The 17,395-nt window shown below is 51.0% G+C and overlaps 4 protein-coding genes across 5 annotated transcripts; 2 read left to right on the forward strand and 2 right to left on the reverse strand.

Annotated features, from left to right (window-relative positions):
* On the forward strand, positions 144-4,011 carry LOC8072592 (PHD finger protein ALFIN-LIKE 7). Of its 2 annotated transcripts, XM_002452253.2 has the most exons (5): positions 144-451; positions 549-581; positions 1,761-1,989; positions 3,207-3,327; positions 3,435-4,011. In XM_002452253.2, the coding sequence occupies exons 1-5, from the start codon at positions 337-339 to the stop codon at positions 3,705-3,707; spliced, it is 771 nt and encodes a 256-aa protein (XP_002452298.1). In that variant the 5' UTR covers positions 144-336; the 3' UTR covers positions 3,708-4,011. The 2 variants fall into 2 exon arrangements, with proteins under 2 accessions (XP_002452298.1, XP_021314899.1); XM_021459224.1 differs by lacking the exons at positions 144-451; positions 549-581 and adding an exon at positions 588-1,580.
* Positions 4,357-7,167, reverse strand: LOC8068912 (pentatricopeptide repeat-containing protein At1g09900). The gene has a single exon (XM_002453976.2). It carries the CDS (start codon positions 7,138-7,140, stop codon positions 4,924-4,926), a length of 2,217 nt encoding a protein of 738 aa, XP_002454021.2. The 5' UTR covers positions 7,141-7,167; the 3' UTR covers positions 4,357-4,923.
* Positions 7,271-9,454, forward strand: LOC8072593 (NADH dehydrogenase [ubiquinone] 1 beta subcomplex subunit 3-B). Its single transcript, XM_002452254.2, has 2 exons — positions 7,271-7,611; positions 9,216-9,454. Exon 1 carries the CDS (start codon positions 7,383-7,385, stop codon positions 7,581-7,583), a length of 201 nt encoding a protein of 66 aa, XP_002452299.1. The 5' UTR covers positions 7,271-7,382; the 3' UTR covers positions 7,584-7,611; positions 9,216-9,454.
* On the reverse strand, positions 9,715-11,730 carry LOC8068913 (hornerin). The gene has a single exon (XM_021458412.1). The coding sequence runs from the start codon at positions 11,626-11,628 to the stop codon at positions 9,886-9,888; it is 1,743 nt and encodes a 580-aa protein (XP_021314087.1). The 5' UTR covers positions 11,629-11,730; the 3' UTR covers positions 9,715-9,885.

Here is a 17,395-nt window from a genome sequence, read left to right on the forward strand (position 1 = left end):
TCACGTCCGTCATCAAGCCAATCCTGATCAGCCAGGTGGGCCCATTCCTCCTTCTGTAGTGCGCCGAAAGCCGAGCCCAGTTCACGGGCCCACTCATCCTCTCCTTGAAAGCGAAGTGGAAAATGTTTTGGACGACGAGCACCTCGTGGATTCCGCTTTTTCCCAATTTGCCCCTCTGAAATCTTCCTATTCTCGCACCGCGGTATTGCGCTCCTCGCCTCGCCTTCTCTAATCCTCTTCTGCTCCCTCCCTCCACTACCAGTCCACCACCACCACACCCCCACTGCTGCCGTCGCTTCCCCCCAAACCCTAGCCAAGGGGACACGGTGGCCGGCGATGGACGGCGACGGAGGAGGCGCTGCGGCGGTGCACCACCACACGCGCTCCCCCGAGGACGTCTTCCGCGATTTCCGCGCGCGCCGCGCCGGCATCGTCAAGGCGCTCACCACGGGTCAGCTAGCCTCACGCATTTCCAGCCTCCTCCTCTTTGTCCTCTTTGGTCTGTGGAGGCTTCGCTGACGCTGTTCCTGCTTCCGTGGTGCGCGCAGATGTGGAGAAGTTCTATCAGCAGTGCGATCCAGGTGACGCGCTCGACTTGGTTCCTCCCCTTTGTTTTTCTTTTTCTTTTTCCTTCCGTCTGTGCTGCTCGTATCTTCGTGCTAAGCTTCGCCTTTCACTATATGCCCATCCAGCGTTCGTTTATGGAGCTCGATCCGGTTGCCGTTTAGGGTTTCGTCGGATTCTTAATGACCATTAGTTGGTCTGGTTAGTCCTTAACTTTTGTCAGATATGTAAGCTTCAGTGTGACTGCCACACATGTTGCGTTTTAATTTCGCCCTCTGGTGTGTTTAGATCATCAATTCAAGGCCTTAAGCTAAAGAAACTTGCGATAGATGAGCACATCAATTAAAGGAAGTGCTTGGTAAATGTCATGGTTAGGTAATTTAAAGTCCTGGAATATGCTACAGCTACGGTCATTTGCATTTCCGTTGACACGCATAATGCTTGTGTTGAACGTAAAAAACCATGTACGATACATAATAAAGGTGATTGACCAATTTGCATCTCGTTTTCATTATGCATTTGGGTTGTACGTAGCAGAACATGTACCTTACGTAATAAACGGGATTGACCAATCACTGTAACGGGACATGTGATCATTTGGCCCAGGTTGGCGTATGTCGGTATTTGCTGAAAGTTGCAGCCTCAGTGGAGATGAACTGTACTCATTGGTTACCATGGATGTATTCATTTAAACCCTCAGATAGATGTTGTTTTGAGCTACAAATCTGTTAGTGCTGCTGTGAGGATTGAAATCTGGTTAAACTATAAAAGCTAACTAAATTGATCTAGTGCCTTTGACTTGATATATCACGTAACCTGGTTTTTCCAGGTTGCCCTCCTGTGTATGAAAAAGGAATGAGAAGTAACATATGTTAGTAGAAGAAATTACAAATTGTAGGAAGAAGTGTGAAGTGGAGACAAGATAAAAGTCAGATGCAGACATCAATGGTGACCGGCCTAATATTGCTCAATGTCAACAACTAATCCTGATGTACATTCATGGAAAACAGCTATGAGTAAAGTGGCTTCGTACATTATTGCAGCATCTGTTTTACTTGATGAACATTTTTTTAATAGCATCCTTGCTCTGCTGTCTACTGATGTTCAGTAATATGCCATAATTGGTGACGTGAACAGATTAGATTCCATTTCCTTTGTTTTGTCATGTTGACATAATGCTGTCCTTCTTGTGCCAGAGAAAGAGAACTTGTGCCTTTATGGTTTGCCAAATGAGACTTGGGAGGTCACTCTTCCAGCTGAGGAAGTACCTCCTGAGCTTCCAGAACCCGCACTGGGGATAAACTTTGCACGTGATGGAATGATCGAAAAAGATTGGCTGTCTCTAGTTGCAGTTCATAGTGATGCATGGCTCCTGTCCGTTGCATTCTACTTTGGTGCTCGCTTTGGATTTGATAAAGAGGCCAGGTTTGTGTTTTGTTTTCATTGTGAAAGTTTAATTACTTATTTTTTTCCTTTTGTTCACCCCTCTACTGTAACTGTGTTTTCCTTTCATACTTTTTATTGCCATATGGAACTCAGATGTCTTTGATCACAGATTTACTTTCATAATTTATTTCATATTATTTTGGAAAATATTTTTCTTGACACAAACTATGGGGAAATGTATATTGTTCTTGTGTCTTGTGATGGAGTGATTCAGGATGTGGGGGGGCAGGGGGTCTAGTACTCTGGTTGGTGGGATGCTAGCTGGGAGATGCATATGTTGCTTCCACAGGTTGTGGAGGCACCAGTTACTGTCGCAAAAATGCATATGTTGCTTCCCACGGGTTGGATAGATGCATCTGTGGGAGTGGTTCAGGTGGCATATGTTGCTTCCACAGGTTGTGGAGGCATCAGTTACTGTCGTGGAAACTGGAGATTGGAGAGGGATTGGTGGGCTTTGTGGGGAAGAGTGTTGTGGTGGTGCATTAGGAAAATGATGTAGGGAATTGGAGAGTTCAGAGCTATGGAGGAGTATTTAAGGCTGTGCTCAGTGGAAGGCTACCTGCCATTATTCCACAGTTGTGGGGTGTCCCATTTTTAGGTGAGGAGATGGGGTTCCTTGGTTAGATAGTCTATTTATTTCAATTTATTATATCTGTAGTTATCTATCTTCCATTCTTTTGCTCATGATGCCCCTACTTCTTTCTTGTTGGAAAATTTATGTGATTTAAAAAAAATATGTAGCCAGTTATTATGCATCTGTGCAGAGATATTCACCAAATATGTAATAACTATTTACTTTATCAAAAAAAAATCTTTACTAGATTAAATAACAGTGGTGTTATATTTTAACTTGATAAGGTTTCAAATCGAATTTTTGCTTCCAAATAGAATTGCTTACTGATCTTGCAATCGTTAGGGTAGGATCCACGAATTCTAGTGTAAAGATGTATCAAATGTTCCAGCTTTTATTCGTTCTGTAGGGAAAAAAAGAAAAAAAAAAGAAGCTATTATCTCTGTTCCAAATTATAGGTCGCTTTGGCTTTTCTAGTATCTTAGACATAGTGTATATCTAGGTGCATAGCAAAAGCTTATGTACCTAGAAAGGCCAAAACTACCTATAATTTGGGACACTGGGAGTAGTTATTGGAGAACAAGAGAACTGAAATGATAATTCATTGGTGGCATTTGGATTTCAGGAGAAGGCTCTTCACCATGATTAATAACCTGCCCACTGTTTATGAAGTTGTGACGGGGGTTGCTAAGAAGCAATCGAAAGCCCCCAATGGCAGCAGCAAAAGCAGCAAATCTAACTCTAAAGTAAGTAAATATCTTTTGTGTGTATATGTGCTACATCCCATATGCATTACATCTTGCTAATGCTGTTAATGTAACCCCTGGCTCGTTTATCCTGCCATCTCTTGCAGCCATCAAAACAGACCAACTCTAACAGTAAGCCTGCGAAGCCAACCCACCCAAAAGAAGAGGAGGACAGCGGCCATGAGGACGCAGAGGAGGAGGACCAGGCGTACCTGTGTGGGTCCTGTGGGGAGAGCTATGCGAACGGGGAGTTCTGGATCTGCTGCGATGTCTGCGAGAAGTGGTTCCATGGCAAGTGTGTCCGCATCACCCCAGCGAAGGCGGAGCACATCAAGCAGTACAAGTGTCCCAGCTGCAGCACCAAGCGGAGCCGGGAATGACCGGCAACCCTGGCCTGGGACAGGACTTGCTCCCAGTTAACGGAAGCATTTAGAATCATTAGGAGCAGTGAAGCGGTGTGTCATTAGAACCGCTTCACCTGTTTAGCAGACCGGTGCTTGTGCCGGCTGTTGTATGTCTCGTCGTGTTGTAAACTGGTAAGGGACATGGTAGCTAGTGGTGATGTGTTGTGTTAGCAGGCTGACTGCTGTCATCGTAGTGTCGGATGAACTGCTGGAGTTTGGAAACTCATGTTCAGTAATTAAGTGCTGCTTAGTGTGTATGATAATTTCCTCCTGTTTATCACCTGATCTGACTATCTGAGCCATGAGCTTCACTGCTGAGGCCATCCTGGAGGCATACATACGTTCCTCCTGGAGGCATGGCATTTTATTGTTTAATTCACCCTAAAAACTAAAAACTTTTCAAGATTTTTCGTTACATCGAATCTTACGGCACATGTATGAAGCATTAAATATAAATGAAAACAAAAACTAATTACATAGTTTACCTGTAAATCGCGAGATGAATCTTTTGTGTTTAGTTAGTTTATGATTGGATAATAACTATCAAATGAAAACGAAAGTGCTATAGTAAAAAAAAATACAGTACAAAAAAAATACGGAACTGAACAAGGCCTTAATACTCGTGTGGGCAAGCTCAAAAATTTCATTCATTTCGCTGCTCAGGCAAGACATGTATCGCTTGCTACTTTGTCAGTAACCAAGTAGGTAATGCTTCTAATATCATCAGGCTTTCACCTGTACAGCATCACCACATGCCACCGAAAATCTATCTGAACGTTCCTGCAGCAAAAGGTTGTCTGGCTCCCTAACACTTCCGCTAGACCAGACCACCCAGATAAGGCAAAAGGAAAGATTGGAACATAAGCACTTGAGGAAAAGAAAAGGGTGAAACTGTTCAATTAGCATACTGTTACAACTACACGTATTACCACTGAATCTGGACGAAACTCGAACATTTGTTGGAAGGGAGAATTGAATGGTAGTACTGTGAACAGCGAAAGATGGATAACAACTTTGTGCATGGAAATTTTGAACCTAAGCTATACAACGTATGCACAATCCCTCCTGCCTTGAAAGGATCCAAAGCAACCCTTTTTTTTAAAGGTCCAAAGCAGTCATTTCAGCGCTTTGTACTACAGTAAGCAAACCCACTATCAACTTAATCACATCACGGTTAACATGCATGTTCAGTCTATGAATAGTGGCTTTCTTCCTCAATCAAGCTCTTATCTAGAACGCCTAGAGAACACAGGTTGACTAGAAGTTGTTTTGCCTCATCCAAAAGACACTCATAAGCAAGAGCCTCAAGGAGTATAATGTAGGTTGATTCATCAGGCATGCAGCCACTGGAGACCATATGAGCAAAGCAATCAATGGCTATATCTGTTCTCCAATTTTGACAAAAACCAAGAAGAATATCATTATAGAATGTAGCGTCAGGTGACAAGCCCATATCTTGCAGTCTACAGAGCATTCTAATTGCCCTGTCAGTTCCATCTTCTCTACAGATACCATATGCTAAAGATCTGTATGTAATCGTATCTGGGGAAAGGCCGTTAGAGACCATCACACGCAACAAATCAAGAGCTTCCTCCATTTTCCCGGCCTTGGTAATATTGGAAATTACTGTATTATAAGTAATCAAATCTGGAGTACCATTTGTCATGCCACTCAGCAGCTTAAGGGCTTCCTGAGTCTTTCCAGCCTTCAGAAGTGCATCGACTACTATGTTATAGGTAGATTGGTTTGGAATGCAACCATTCTCAGCCATTATCTTCAGAGTTTCAATTGCTTGAAGAAGTAATCCTTTCTGGCATAAAGAAGTGATTACTGTATTGAATGTCGTTGCATCAGGGGGACAATCACTGTGCATCATATTAACCATGAGCTGCTCAGCATCCTCCCACCGGTCAACACTACACAAACCCTTCAATAAAGTGTTAAAGGTAACTATATCAGGCTTGCACCCATATGACTGCAGATTGCTCAACAATTCCATGGCGTCATCAATACACCTTTCATTGCACAAACCATCGATAATACTATTGTATGTGACAATATCAGGGTTGCAACCATTCTCTGACATTTGTTCAACAACTTTGATTGCACGATCAACCAACCCTTTCTGACATAGAGAAGCAATTACTGTGTTGAATGTCACTTCATCGGGGGGACAATCGCTGCAGACCATCTCAGCCATGAGCTCCTCAGCATGCTCCCATTGTTCTATGCTGCACAGGCCCTTCAAAACAGTGGTATAGGCAATTGTATCAGGTTTGCACCCGTAGGATTTCAGTCTGCTTAACAATTCAACCGCATCATCAACACGCCCTACGTCACACAAACCATCAAGAATACTGCTGTATGTGACAATATCAGGGATGCATCCGTGCTCTGACATATGATCAACAACTTTAATTGCACGATCAACTAAGCCTTGCTGACACAGAGAAGTGACTATTGTGTTGAATGTCACTTCATCTGGAGCACATTTGTTGCTGGCCATCTCAGCGAAGAGCTCCTCAACCTCCTTCCACCGTTCAGAGCCACACAAACTCTTCAACACAGGTGTGTAGGTGACAGCATCAGGTTTGCATCCATGGGACGGCAAGTCGCTCAAGATATTCAGAGCTTCATCAACATCGCCCTCGTTGCACATGGCATTGATGAGGACATTGTACGTGACGATGTCCGGCTCGCAGCCCTTGGCGCGCATCTCGTCGAGGAGCACCATGGCCTGCCTGTAGCCGCTCGCCTTGCAGGTGGCGTCCAGGAGGATGCTGTAGGTGACGACGCTAGGGGAGCACCCCCGGTGGAGCATGTCGTCGAACACCGCGAGGGCGTCAGGGACGCGCCCGCGGACGCAGAGCGCGCGGATGAGCGGGTTGAAGGTGAACGTGTCCGGCGGGAACGGCATGCCGCTGATGAGGCGGCGCGCGTCCTCGATCCGGCCGGCGCGGCAGTACCCGTTGACCATGGTGTTGTAGGTGACGACGGTGGCGGAGGCGCCGAGCGTCGCGAACACGCGCTCCGCGTCGGCGACGCGGCCGCCCGAGCACAGCCGCTTGATGAGGATGTTGCAGGGGACGACGGGCAGGGGCAGGCACTTCCCGCTGCCGCCGCCGGAGGCAATGGAATCGACGAGCGCGAGCGCGTCGTCGATCTCCTCGCGCTGGATGAGGCTGCGCAGGCGCCTCTTGGGTCCCTCGCCGCGCCGAGGCGGGGCCCTCGGCTGCCTCCGCCACTTGCTGTCGACGTGTTGGTCGTGCTGTTCGGAGGTGGCTCGCTGTCGCCTGGACCTTGGATTCGGGGTGTGGAGAGAAGAAGAGGACGCAGCTCGGAGTGCGGGCTTCGGGAGCCGCGGCGCCGACGAGGTCGCCATCGCCATGAGATAGAGCCATAGAGGCATAGAGCTGCTCAACGTCTGAACCAGAAGAAGCCCGAGAGGAGAAACTCGCGCTGTCACAACGGGACGGAACAGGTCGTACGGGCAGCAGGGCTTGGGCCGTGTGAGCCCAGGCCGGGCGGCATATATCACCTGGGCTTGGGTTATTTTGCGCGTGGTTGCCCATTTGCCCTATCTTCCATTCTTCCTGCTTCGAACATTTGGGGGAGAGGGGAGAGAGAGAGAGAGAGAGAGCGGCGGAGGCGATGGCGAGCGGAGGGAAGGGACTCAACGCGACTGGGGAGTTTTTCCGGCGGAGGGACGAGTGGAGGAGGCACCCGATGGTGGGGAATCAGCTGCGCCACGCCACACCGGGGCTCGGCATCGCTATCGTCGCCTTCGGGATCTACCTCGTCGGCGAGGCCGCCTACAACCGCCTCTCCCGCCCCTCCGGCGACCACCACTAGATCGCCGGCCGGGATCCGTGACTCCAAGGTAAAGCCCCCACCCGTGCCCGCCCCCTTGTCTACACGGGGAAATGAGTTTGTTTGGTCAGGCTTGGATTGGACGATCCATTTTTAGGATTTGATAGGGTTTGTTCATGTAGATCTGTCATTTCGGCATTGTGTTCTATTGTTTCCTTTATATCGGGTTATGAATTCGCACACTGGATACAACAGCCTGTTTGGATTAAACTGAACTGAAATGATTAGCCTGCGCGGATTATTTTCCCCAAAGCTTTGGGACCAGAATGCGTCTCTGTATGCATTCATCATCTGTTAAATAGCATATGTTGACACACTGATCGGGAACTAGTACATTAAACATAATATCTATGGAAGGGTTAGACTTCTTCAGAAATCTTGGGAGACCATTTCACAACTCACAACTACACACTTCTATCTATCAGTCGTGACAGACCAGCTTAACTATTTCAGATTCGAGAGAAATGCCAAACCACTGGCAACTCATAAACATTTATCTTCCGCACTGGTAGTTAATACTGCACTTAGTTGTCTGCTAACTTAATTCTGAGCATCAAGGCCATCAATTCTGGAGGAACTCACTCAAATGTAAGACTAATCACTTACCAATAAGATAGTTTTTGGTTGGTGCACTACAAATGTTAATGTACATGGTATCAACTTACACTTCAAATGTAAGGGGAATGGTAGAAAGCACAGATTGTTTGAGGCTCTGCCCTGGCATCAAATCCCATGGCACAATCACGACCCTCTGACTCAAACATCCAATGCTGTCGACCTCCCCATCGGACTAGAAACATATCAGATAGGATCGATAAGGGTCTACAACAATTGGGAACTTGCTCTTCCTGAACAAGCTGAGAGGTGGTTGGGCGACCGCACGGCAGCAACACTGTTTATTTTTTCGATCAAGGTCTGGGTGGTATGGAGGAAGACAAGAGCCATGAGTGCAGTATCGTTTTGTGTTACTAGTAGTGTAGGAGCTGTAACGGGCTTGGATAGGCCTGGTATGCCCATTCCATAGATAGAGTTTTTTTTCCCTATAGATAGAGTTACTGTAGTGTCCTTGGTTTGCAGAAATAACTTGCAGGGAAAACATAGAAAACTTACCTTTGTGTCTGATTTCACAGAAAACCATGGGGAAAAAAACATCCACTCAAACCTCATTGTTGTTTCCTGTGTTTTTCCTGCGGTTCATCCAAACACATATTCGTACAAAAATTTGTTTTTCATTCCCCTGTTTTACATATGCATTCCTATCCTATTCGTGTGTTTTTCCTATTTCTGCATTTTTTTCAATCCCTGCGTTCCAAAGTGGACCTGAGTATATTAGTTTTGAGGGCGTTTGCTTATATTATGCTGGGGTTGGTTAAAATTCACAGCACATCTCTGCAAATGAAATCCAAAGTATACCTCACGATTTGGTTATTGGCCTTATGGTTTGTGGGTTATGAATATGCTTTTTTCTTCTGACATTTCTACACTTGATTAACTTGTGCTCAAACTCTGTTTCTGGTTGGGTCTTAGGGGAAAAGGGTGCTAGCTTGCTCTGGGTTTTCATCATAATCCAATAATTATATTTGTGTGACTAATTGGTGATATTATATGTTGCAGGTCAAGTAGCTGGAGCCAACTCTACCAAGCACTGGTGTTGATCTTTTTACAGTTTGAGCTCATAAGGTCAGCCATGACCATGTTGTAATCTGTGACCAGGTAGACTTGCCCATTTGGTCCAACTATTGTCTTGAAACCCTATGTTAATACTTGGTATCTGGATCTGACGATGCTCGTGTAATTCAAGAATCCTGGGTATCTTTTATGATTTTATTTGATTTTGCAATTTGCAAGTGTTATCTCCACCTGAACTCAGTTTCCGTTAAAATTTTGCTGAGGCCTTATTTAGTTCCCAAAAAAATTTGCAATTTTTTTAATTACCTGTCATATCGAATCTTACGGCATATGGAGCATTAAATATAAATAAAAAAATAGCTAATTACATAGTTTATCTATAATTTGCGAGACGAATTTTTTGAGTCTAGTTAGTTCATGATTGGATAATATTTATTAAATACAAACGAAAGTATTAGAGTGTCTATTTTGCAAAAAAAAAATAGAACTAAACAAGGCCTGAGCTGTTCACTGTTGATTTGGTGTTGTACATTGCCAGCGGAGCAGCAAAATAAGCTATAAATATCAGACATTACTTTTCAAACAGAGGTGTAGTTTTACAAATGTTAGCACAAAGAGATCACGTCAGTCTGTCTCTGCTACGGTGCCGTGCTACCTACAATCCATCAGACCCTGTGTCCGACCAAGAGCCGCGCAATTCCGACGTTGGCCGCAGCGAGTATTCGTCTCCCCAGAGCCGCCGTCCTCCATTCCTGCTCGTCTTACGCCCACCATCCTCGCGGCCATCTCCCCTGTTATTCATTGGATTCGCCTGTGGCCGTTGCCGTCCTGCCCCTCCATCCACACCCACACCTCGTCTGAGTCGCCCACCCATGTCACCATCTCTGCCACCATTGTTGTTGTTGTTCCTAGCTCGATTCATTCTTCTCGGCTTCCATTTGGGTGCCTCCAAATCCTCACCGAAGCCATTGCTGCTGTTCGCGTGCGGGTCACCCTTCAAGTACTTGAACAGCTTCTCCCCGCCGTTGGCATTAGCACTGTACTTGGGTTTCGATCTTCCTCTAAGACCATCACTTCCATTCATCTTATTTCTGGCTCCTCGTCTTGGTCCCAGTTCCCTCCCTCTCGCACTGTCTGATTCTGAATCAAACCCATCACCCACCCAATCCTTTTTAGGAGCATTCCACCTGCCGGCACCATTCCTTGTTCCATCATCTCTCTTGCCCTTGCTTGCTCTCCATTTCGGCTCGGAGCGGCCACGGACCACCTCAGATTCAGAGAAGGAACCAGCACCTGTTCTCCCCCTCTGCCTTACATGGCTGCCCGCTGTGGTCTTCAAGCCAGTCCATCTCCCATTGGCCTGCTTCCTTGGACTTGCACTGGTGCTTCTCTCCTGCCACCTTTGCTCACGATGACCTTCTCTTGCTCCTTCCGAGTCCGAGAAGAAAGCATCGCCACTCCAACCTCTGTAATTGCCGCTGCCTGCAGCCATTGCACCTGCAGCTTCCCATCTTGCCACACTATTGCCCTTTCCCTTTCTTGTAACCATGGCTCGTCGCTCGCGCCAAGAACCGACATCTCCCATGCCCTCTGATTCAGAAATAGCATCGTTGTCGTCGTCGTCATCATCTGAGGTCCAGTCACCGGCAGTGCTGTCATCGGCGTCACCGAGGGCACTCACAGGCTCCCATGTTCCATCATCCCTTTCCGTGAGTTCAACCGCAGGCTCGCCATCAGTAGTAATGCTGTACGCTTCATCCTCCGCGGCATTCCTACGAACACCCTGCGGACCTCCATGCAGCGCGCTCGCCTCGCCACCGGAGCTGACGAGCGCGTAGGGTTGGATGCTGTGAAAGGCGTTCCTGGGGAAGAACCTGGCAGAGGCCGTGCCTGTGGCCGGGGACGCGAAGACCCGGGGCCCGTCGCGGTCGTTCCAGAGGTCGACGCCGCCGGGGCGGTGGAAGCGGTCGGCGAGCGCCCTAAGCTGGTCCTCGGCCGCGACGGAGAGCAAGTTGGGAGCCACGGCGGACGCGTCGGCGGCGGCGGCGGAGGAGGAGGAGGAGTCCGGGTCCCAGGGCCGCTCGAGGTGCGCGACGGCGTCGCGGAGCTCGGCGCGCTTGCGCATCTCGTAGAGCTGGCGCTCGCGGGCGAGGCGCGCCTTGAGGAGCTGCCGGGCCTTCTTGGCCTGCATCCGCTTCCACTGCCACTTGGACACGCCGCCGGGGTAGGTGCGCGGCCCGCCGCCCATGCGGATGGCGAGGTCCCCGCGGCGGAGCCGGGGAAGGACGACGGCACCGCCAGGGGGAAGGAAGTGGGACGGAAGGAGGAGGTAGTGTGACGATAGGGAGCGGAGAGAGGAGAACGGCGGCGGCGGTGCCGACTGTACGGGGATCAGCATGGCGGCGGACCGGCGATGGCGCGCGCCTCCGGCCAACGAGGTGTCTGCCGTGTCTTGTGTGGCTAGTGGGTGTCGATGCTATTGTCTACGAGCAGCCTAATCCTGGACCTGGAAAGAAACGGGCCGCGGATACCTTCGCGTATTTTTTTTACTTTATCTACTATAACACTTTTATTTTTATTTGACAATTTTTATTAGTTATAGACTAACTAAGTTTAAAAAAAATCATATCACAAATTATAAATAAACTGTGCTATTAGTTTTTATTTTTATTTATATTTAATGCTTCATACATCCAAAGATTCAATATGACGGAAATTTTTAAAAATTTACCTTTCATTTGTCTTATAAACTGTACTTTTTCTACCAGCTAACAGTGTTTTTCTCTTACGATAAATTAGCAAACAGTATTTTTCTCTCACGATAAATTAACGAATGGTATTTTTAGTTATAACTTTTTACACCAGCAAACAAGCAATTAAACCAGGCGTATTCCGAGCGTTCACTCCCGCTTCCCGCCGCCTGCTGCCAGTGTTCCCAATTCTGACGTTAAGCACCTTCATCACGGTGAAGTAGGAAGGTCAAAGACAGCGATGGTTCATTTTAAAATTAATTTTAGCTACCGATATATAAAAAATAATAAAAATATATTATTTGTCAAAGGTGGTTGTGTTTGTTTTAGATATAGTTTCAAATAGCTATATAATTTACATTGCCACATATAATTACAACACCATGCAAGGTCCCCTCGGGTAAACACCTCTTCTCTGGCTCATACTCCTCTGAAGTAGCCCTACCAAACAGTTTAGTAGTAGAAGTCATTTGGAACGATTTCCAGTTGAAAAGGGAGAAGCCATAATCGTTTTAGAGGAGCCACTCTACATTGTACAGTAAGAGATCCACTTTCATTCCTCACTTCATCAAATCTAAAAGCATCACAGCTTTGAACACTGAGAAATGAAAACTTTCATTGAGACTAGCCTTACAGTCTCGTCATGTTCAATGTGATTCCTACATGGCTACACATGTTCTGTTATGACCGGCATCTCATATAGGAGGAGATCTGCCCAGGGCTAGGCTGACGTTGGGAGAGGGGCTGCAAGCCCAGTTATCTTTATATCTATTAATAGGATTATTATTATTATTTAGGGGGTGATTTGTAAATTATTAGGAGAAGGCTATATATATATTTGTAAGACTCTATGAGATAATTAAGCAGGAGTTCTCTGCCCTAATTGCCTCTCTGCGCCCCCGCTCTCTTCCTCTCCCTCGACCACGGCGGCGGAGCGCCGCCGCCGAGCTTTCCGTCCAGCGCCACCACCCTCTCACCCATACAACCTGCGCAGTGTGCCTGGTAGGATCCGTAATCCTATCAACCTGGTATCAGCAGACTCAGGTTCGATGACGACTCCGCTGCCAACAACCTCCCTGCCGCCGGCGCCCTCGTCGACCCAACAGTCGTCGACCTCCGCGCCTGATCTCTCTGATGGGAAGTCGGTCGTGCCAACTCCTCTAACCCTGGAGTCCCTCGGCGCCAAGGTGGATCAGATCGCCACCTCCGTGGCTTCCATGCAGTCGGCGTGGGCTGGACTGCTGCAGGCGCCCGTGCCACCGCCGAACCCTCCGCTGCCGGCTTCCACCGTGGCTGCGCCCGCGACGTCCTTCCCCTACGGGATGCCGCACAGCGGGCCGATCCCGCTCCACCTCCTGCAGTGGCCAGCGTCGCCGTCGCCCCTGCCGGAGTGGCTGCGTGCCCAGATAGCGGCTTCAGAGTTGTCATCCTCGACGATCACCACAGCGTTCCCATCTACACACGCACCGCCAGCAACGCTACCGGCCTCCGTTCTACCCTCCGCCAGCGGCGTCCTCTACGGGGGCGTGGACGGACCGTTGTTCTCCGGCTCGCCCCTGCCCGTGGCTACTCCAGCGACCGGGCCGGTCGACCATGGCCTCGCGGCGTTCCTCGCCACGGTCTCCCAAGGGGGGCCGAAATTCTACAAGCTCGAGTTTGCAACGTATGACGGCTCGGTTGATCCTCTGAATTGGCTAAACCAATGCGAGCAGTTCTTTCGGGGTCAGCAAACTCCTGTCTCGGCCCGGACTTGGCTCGCGTCCTATCACCTACGCGACACCGCCCAAACATAGTACTATGCCCTGGAACAGGATGAAGGGATGCCATCCTGGGAACGCTTCCGGGCCCTCTGTTCGCTTCGCTTCGGCCCTCCGGTTCTGGGCACTCGGTTGGCTGAGCTCGCACACCTCCACTTCGGTACAACTGTCCAGGACTTCTCGGAGCGCTTCAACGCCGTTCTCTGCCACACCCGCGACCTCTCCCCTCAGCGGAAGGCGGAGTTGTACATGGGCGGCCTTCCAGACCACATCAGGAAGCAGGTGCAGATGCGTGCGCCCCAGGATCTCCAGTCCGCCATGTATTTGGTGCGGGCCTTCGAGGATGCTGTCCCGGCAGTTCCCCCTCCAGCTCGGGGTGCGCGGGCTCCACAGCGGGCGCCATGGGCGCCGCAGCAGCAGCAGCGCCCCGTGCAGGCAGCAACGGATCAGCCCCCGGCCTAGGGGGCCTAGCCAGTGCGCCAGTTCCGGTGTTTGTCGCCGGCCGAGCAGCAAGAGCGACGCCGGCAAGGGCTGTGTTTTAACTGTGACCAGTCGTACGTCCGCGGCCATGTGTGTCAGCGCCTGTTTTACTTGGAGTGCGACGACTACCTCGACGATGACCCGGCGGCCGCTGCCCCGGCAGAACTGCCGACCGACCAGGAGGCCCCCGTGCAGCCCGCAGCGAACGCATTCGTGGTCTCTCTTCAGGCTGTGGCAGGGATTCGAGCCGCCAACTCCATGCTGCTGCCCGTTGTGATCAAGGGCGAACGCTTCCTCGCGCTCCTCGACACCGGGTCGACGCACAACTTTGTTGCTGGGGAAACCATGCGCCGCCTCGGCCTTGTTCCCGCTGGTGGGGAGCATCTTCGCATCACGGTGGCCAACGGGGACCGCATGCCCTGTGAAGGGATCGCTCGCAACGTTCCCGTTCGCATCTACGACGAGGACTTCACCATCAACTGCATTGGCCTCAACTTGGGCGGTTTCGACTTCATCATCGGGTTCGACTTCATCCGTACCTTGGGCCCCATCTTGTGGGACTGCGAGGCCCTCACCCTGTCGTTCTGGAGGAACGGCCGTCGGGTGGTCTGGCAAGGGGTGGACGGCGCCACTACACCACCGCCAGCTGCTGCTGTCCAACTGCTGGCCACGGTGTCCCCCAGATGCCCGGCTACCTCTACTGGACGCGCTACTTCTCCAGCACGCCGCTGTCTTTGAGGAGCCCACGGGGCTCCCATCGGCACGCCCCTACGACCACCGCATCCACCTGCTGCCCGGTACCGACCCGGTGGCGGTGCGCCCATACCGCTATCCCTAGTTGCAGAAGGACGAGCTGGAGCGGCAGTGTGCGGCCATGCTGGCACAAGGCATCATCCGGGCCAGTACTTCGCCGTTTTCAGCGCCCGTCCTCCTGGTGCGAAAGGCGGACAAGTCCTGGCGCTTCTGCATCGACTACCAGGCCCTCAACGCCAAGACCTCCAAAGACAAGTTTCCTATTCCGGTGGTTGATGAGCTGCTGGATGAGCTACACGGGGCGACGTTCTTCACCAAACTTGACCTCCGTTCCGGGTACCATCAGGTGCGGATGCACCCCGACGATGTCGCCAAGACGGCATTCCGCACTCACCATGGCCATTTTGAATTTTTGGTCATGTCGTTTGGGCTCGCGAACGCTCCGGCCACCTTCCAGGCGTTGATGAACGATGTCCTCCGCCCCTACCTAAGGAGGTTTGTCTTAGTGTTTTTCGATGATATTCTTATTTACAGCTCGTCATGGGCGGAACATTTGCAGCATGTCAACATCGTCCTTAACGCTTTGCGCTTCCATCACCTTCATCTGAAACGCTCCAAGTGCTCGTTTGGTGCACCGTCGGTGGCCTATCTGGGCCATGTCATCGCCGAGGGCAGTGTCGCCATGGACGCCGACAAGGTCGCCGCCGTGGCTGCGTGGCCACTTCCCCGCTCCGCCTGGGCCCTCCGAGGCTTCCTAGGTCTGGCGGGTTACTACCGGAAGTTCATCCGGGACTTCGGCATCATCGCTGCCCCGCTCACGCATCTCTTGCGACAAGACGCGTTTGCATGGGATGACGATGCGACGACGGCATTCGAGGCGCTGAAGCGCGCCTTGACCACCGGGCCTGTACTGCAGATGTCGGACTTCGACGCGACCTTCGTGGTCGACTGCGACGCGTCGGGCGCGGGGTTCGGCGCCGTCCTTCACCAGGGCGCGGGACCCCTCGCTTACTTTAGTCGCCCCTTTGCAACGCGCCATCTCAAGCTCGCCGCCTACGAACGCGAGCTGATTGGGCTGGTGCAGGCAGTGCGCCATTGGCGCCCCTACCTCTGGGGGTGTCCCTTCCTGGTTCGCACGGATCACTACAGTCTTAAATTTTTGCTTGACCAGCGTTTGTCCACCGTTCCGCAGCACCAGTGGATTAGCAAGCTCTTCGGCTTCGACTTCACGGTGGAGTATCGGCCGGGACGTCTGAAACACGGTGGTAGATGCACTCTCCCGCCGTGACGCCGACGTTCCCCCTGCTGCTGCCCCAGGGAGTGCAGTAGCGGCCATCTCCGAGCCGTCCTTTGCCTTCCTAGACGCCATCCGCAGCGCCACGGCGTCCGCGTCCGACGCGCAGCAGCTCCGGCGCCGCCTGCTGGACGGCGTTCTGGCTGCCCCGTGGCGCGAGGAGGGTGGCCTACTGCTGCATGGCCGTCGCATCTTCGTTCCGGACACGGGGGACCTCCGACACCAGGCGCTTCAGCTAGCCCATGCAGCGGGCCACGAGGGCGTCCAGAAAACACTCCACCGCCTTCGCGACGACTTCTACATACCGGGCGATCGCGCTCTGGTCCAGGACTGGGTGCGTGCTTGTGCCACTTGTCAGCGCAACAAGACGCAGACCCTGCAGCCGGCGGGGCTGCTACAGCCTCTCGAGGTGCCGACCCAGGTGTGGGCCGATATCTCCATGGACTTCATCGAGGGACTACCGAAGGTGGGCGGCAAGTCAGTGATCTTGACTGTCGTCGACCGATTCTCGAAGTACGCGCATTTCATTGCGCTCGGCCACCCCTACACCGCTACGTCCGTCGCCCGCGCCTTCTTCGACAACATCGTCCGGCACCATGGGTTTCCGACGTCCATTGTGAGCGATCGGGATCCCGTGTTTACCGGCCACGTGTGGCGGGATCTCTTTCACATGGCGGGCGTCAAGCTGCGGATGAGTACCGCTTTTCACCCCAGACGGATGGCCAGTCTGAGGTGGTCAACAAGGTGATCGCGATGTATCTTCATTGTGTTACCGGCGACCGTCCTCGCTCCTAGGTGGATTGGCTGGCATGGGCGGAGTATTGCTACAATACCTCTTTCCATACTGCCCTCTGCGCGACGCCGTTCGAGGTGGTATATGGACGTCCTCCCCCGTCGATCTTGCCGTACCGCCCGGGGACTGCTCGCACTAAGGCCGCTGATGGCCTACTCAAGGACCGTGATGAAATGCTCGCTGAGGTGCGCCAACGTCTTCTTCAAGCTCAACAGTTGTCCAAGAAATATTACGACGCTGACCACCGCGACGTGGAGTTCCAGGTCGGCGACTAGGTTTGGCTGCGCTTGTTGCACCGCTCTACCCAGTCCCTGGACCTGCGTTCCAAGCAGAAGCTT

Source organism: Sorghum bicolor, chromosome 4, assembly GCF_000003195.3.
Source record: "Sorghum bicolor cultivar BTx623 chromosome 4, Sorghum_bicolor_NCBIv3, whole genome shotgun sequence".
NCBI lineage: Eukaryota > Viridiplantae > Streptophyta > Magnoliopsida > Poales > Poaceae > Sorghum > Sorghum bicolor.

Excerpts from the sequence above, each read along its gene's own strand:
- LOC8068912 (XM_002453976.2), bottom strand. The coding sequence starts at position 7,140 with ATGCCTCTATGGCTCTATCTCATGGCGATGGCGACCTCGTCGGCGCCG.
- LOC8072592 (XM_002452253.2), top strand. The coding sequence starts at position 337 with ATGGACGGCGACGGAGGAGGCGCTGCGGCGGTGCACCACCACACGCGC. Across the intron at positions 452-548 it reads CGTCAAGGCGCTCACCACGG|ATGTGGAGAAGTTCTATCAG; the intron begins GTCAGCTAGCCT and ends TGGTGCGCGCAG. Across the intron at positions 3,328-3,434 it reads GCAGCAAATCTAACTCTAAA|CCATCAAAACAGACCAACTC; the intron begins GTAAGTAAATAT and ends CATCTCTTGCAG.
- LOC8072593 (XM_002452254.2), top strand. The coding sequence starts at position 7,383 with ATGGCGAGCGGAGGGAAGGGACTCAACGCGACTGGGGAGTTTTTCCGG.
- LOC8068913 (XM_021458412.1), bottom strand. The coding sequence starts at position 11,628 with ATGCTGATCCCCGTACAGTCGGCACCGCCGCCGCCGTTCTCCTCTCTC.